We start from the raw sequence: 2,502 nt of genomic DNA, 5'->3' as shown, positions 1-2,502 counted from the left end.
TTCTTTTTTTAAAGCACCAGCCCCATCTCAGCCCCGGGGAGCGGGGAGCTCGCCCGCCTCGCCCCGAGGATGAAGTTGGGCTTCAAACCCTGCTCCTGGGCAAGCACGATGCCGATTTGGTCTATCCGAAACGCGGGGTGTTTAGCAGACCCCAGGGATGGGGATATTTAAGCAGAAGGGGCGGGCAGCTCCCCCAGCACCCATCCCGCCGCCCACCTACCATGACAGTGATGCCGTCCTTCTCCAGGGGGGTCTTGTCGTAGGTCACTTCGCACACTCGCACCACCGTGGTGGCACCGTACTTCTTCAGGTCCTGTGGAGGGAAGAAGGAGGCGGGGTGTTTAGCAGACCCCAGGGATGGGGATATTTAAGCAGAAGGGGCGGGCAGCTCCCCCAGCACCCATCCCGCCGCCCACCTACCATGACAGTGATGCCGTCCTTCTCCAGGGGGGTCTTGTCGTAGGTCACTTCGCACACTCGCACCACCGTGGTGGCACCGTACTTCTTCAGGTCCTGGGGAGGGAAGAAGGAGGGGTCTGAAAAAACCCTGCCAGTCGCACCCCACTTAACCCCAACACATCCGAGCCCTGCTATGACCACACGGACCCCTACGGACCCTAAAACAGTGCCGTGCCCTATCTCTGGACCCTTGAGCAAACCCCTCCGTGGTCCATCCAGCCTGGGAAGCACAAGGAAACATTAAATCCCAGGGCACTAAAGCTGCGTGGCCACAGTAGGATTGTTACCCAGCACCTTCATGACTCCTTGGAGTCATCAGTGCCAACGGGGCTGTTTATTTTTAAGCCCCGATGGCCGCACCAGCAGGGACTTTACACCCCAGGCAAAGAAACATCCCTGACACGGGTGCAAATCCCCCAAAGGAGAAATTATTTGCGCCTGGTGAGGTCGCAACTCCCGCTGCAGAAATGCACGGAGGCGGCTGGGGGGGTTGTAGTGCACCTCGCCGATCGTGCTCAGCATCCTGCAGATTGCTCAGGGGCTCCTTCTTGACCTCGTTGCCGTATCCCGTCATGACTCCAATGCACTGCAGGCTTGGGTGTGGGACCTGGGCTCTTTCCAGCATGGCTTATCGCCCGCCGCACGGATTGCCCCCAGATTACGTGCCGGCAAACCGGCCGCACGGGCACCACGTGAGATCATCCCCTTCAATGATCCATCTCCTTCCTTCCCCATATGCGCTCGCCAGACCACAGCAAACCCCTACACACGTCGCAGCTCAGCCAAAAATCTAAGAAGCTGGAGGAAAGGGGAATTTCCCCCCTTCCCACCGTGCCGTGCCCATCGCCTTGTGTGCAGCATGCAGGGAGTGGGGTGGCCATCCCCAAATCCCAACCACCTTCCTGTGGCTCTCCAAGCCGGCGGCACTCACACTTGTTTTTTCGGGTGTGCACTGGGAGGGTTTCCTTGAGATCAGAGGATGCCTCTGGTGCCAGCACATCAGACCTCAAGGTTTAGGTCTAAGGCAAAAACCCTTTGCCAGGCTCACACACAGCCCCAGGTCCCCTGACGAAGGCAGAACATCCCAAAATGCCTCCTTGTAAGCAGAAGCTGCTTGTGCCGGCTCGACTGAACCTGCAGGATGTTGCCTTCCCCGCAGGCACCGATAAAAAAAGTCGAAGCCTTTCACCCTGGACCGCAGACCATTAATCCCTCCCTAAATCCTGGCAGCTGCCAGTGCCGGAGGCAGCGCTCCCAGGCAGGGCACCATCGCTGGTTCATGCAACACCGAGCTCTCCAACTCCTTGCGCACTGCCCAGTGCACTCCGGGCATTGGAAAGACGCTGGGATATTTGGGATGAAATATCGAGATGCTGGAAGATGCAGGGGATCCATGTGCATCACTGCAAAGCCCCTTCACGTGTTGTGCTGGTGGAGCTGGCAGGGGATGCAACAGGAACGGGGAAACTCTGCTCCATCTCTGCCATGCCCAAACACCATGCTTGGGGTCCTCCAAAACATCCTACCCCAATTAGCCGGCAGTGATTGGACCCACCGCCCCGGAATGCCACCGAGGGCCGTGGTACCAAAGGGGATGTGCTGCTGCCTCATCCTACACAGGATTGATCCCTGTTGCATCTCAACATTGGCTTTTAGCCCCAAAACACGCAGCTGGGCCCCGGTCCCCTGCTTCCAGCCTCCCCTCCTTACCTCCAAGAAGGTGCTGAGCGTGGCATTGGTGGGGTTGTGGGTGATCAGGAACCTCATGTTTTTGTAGCAGACCTCCACTGGCGCAGGGCGGTTCATCCGGGCCATGGTGTGACGGGTGCTGACGGCGGTGGGGGAAAAACCCAAGAAAAGCGTGTCGTGGAGAGGAAAAAAAACCCCAACAATTCCTCTGCGCTTAAAAAATAAAAATAAAACAGGATCGAGAACTCAATATACAGACGTTGTGCAAATAATCCCAGCTCCTGGGAGCGCGCCGGCTTCTTCGACACACCGCAAGCCCCCCGCGGGAAAAAGCCAAACGGGGAAAAATAATAT

At 57.8% G+C, this 2,502-nt stretch overlaps 1 protein-coding gene across 1 annotated transcript; it reads right to left on the bottom strand.

Moving 5' to 3' along the window:
- Positions 1-220: 220 nt before the first annotated feature.
- On the bottom strand, positions 221-2,274 carry LOC104080845 (protein tyrosine phosphatase type IVA 3-like; the record flags this gene model as incomplete). The annotated part of the gene is made up of 3 exons (XM_009583369.1): positions 2,170-2,274; positions 421-513; positions 221-313 (listed from the first exon to the last, which is right to left on the bottom strand). Coding segments are annotated over exons 1-3 (291 nt in total), but the record flags the coding sequence as incomplete, so codon positions are not given.
- Between the last annotated feature and the right edge of the window lie 228 nt (positions 2,275-2,502).

The sequence above is a fragment of the Fulmarus glacialis genome, unplaced genomic scaffold (genome assembly GCF_000690835.1).
Source record: "Fulmarus glacialis isolate BGI_N327 unplaced genomic scaffold, ASM69083v1 scaffold26418, whole genome shotgun sequence".
Classification (NCBI taxonomy): domain Eukaryota; kingdom Metazoa; phylum Chordata; class Aves; order Procellariiformes; family Procellariidae; genus Fulmarus; species Fulmarus glacialis.
Note: the sequence above shows the minus strand (reverse complement) of the source record. Positions and strands in the feature narration are given on the sequence as shown.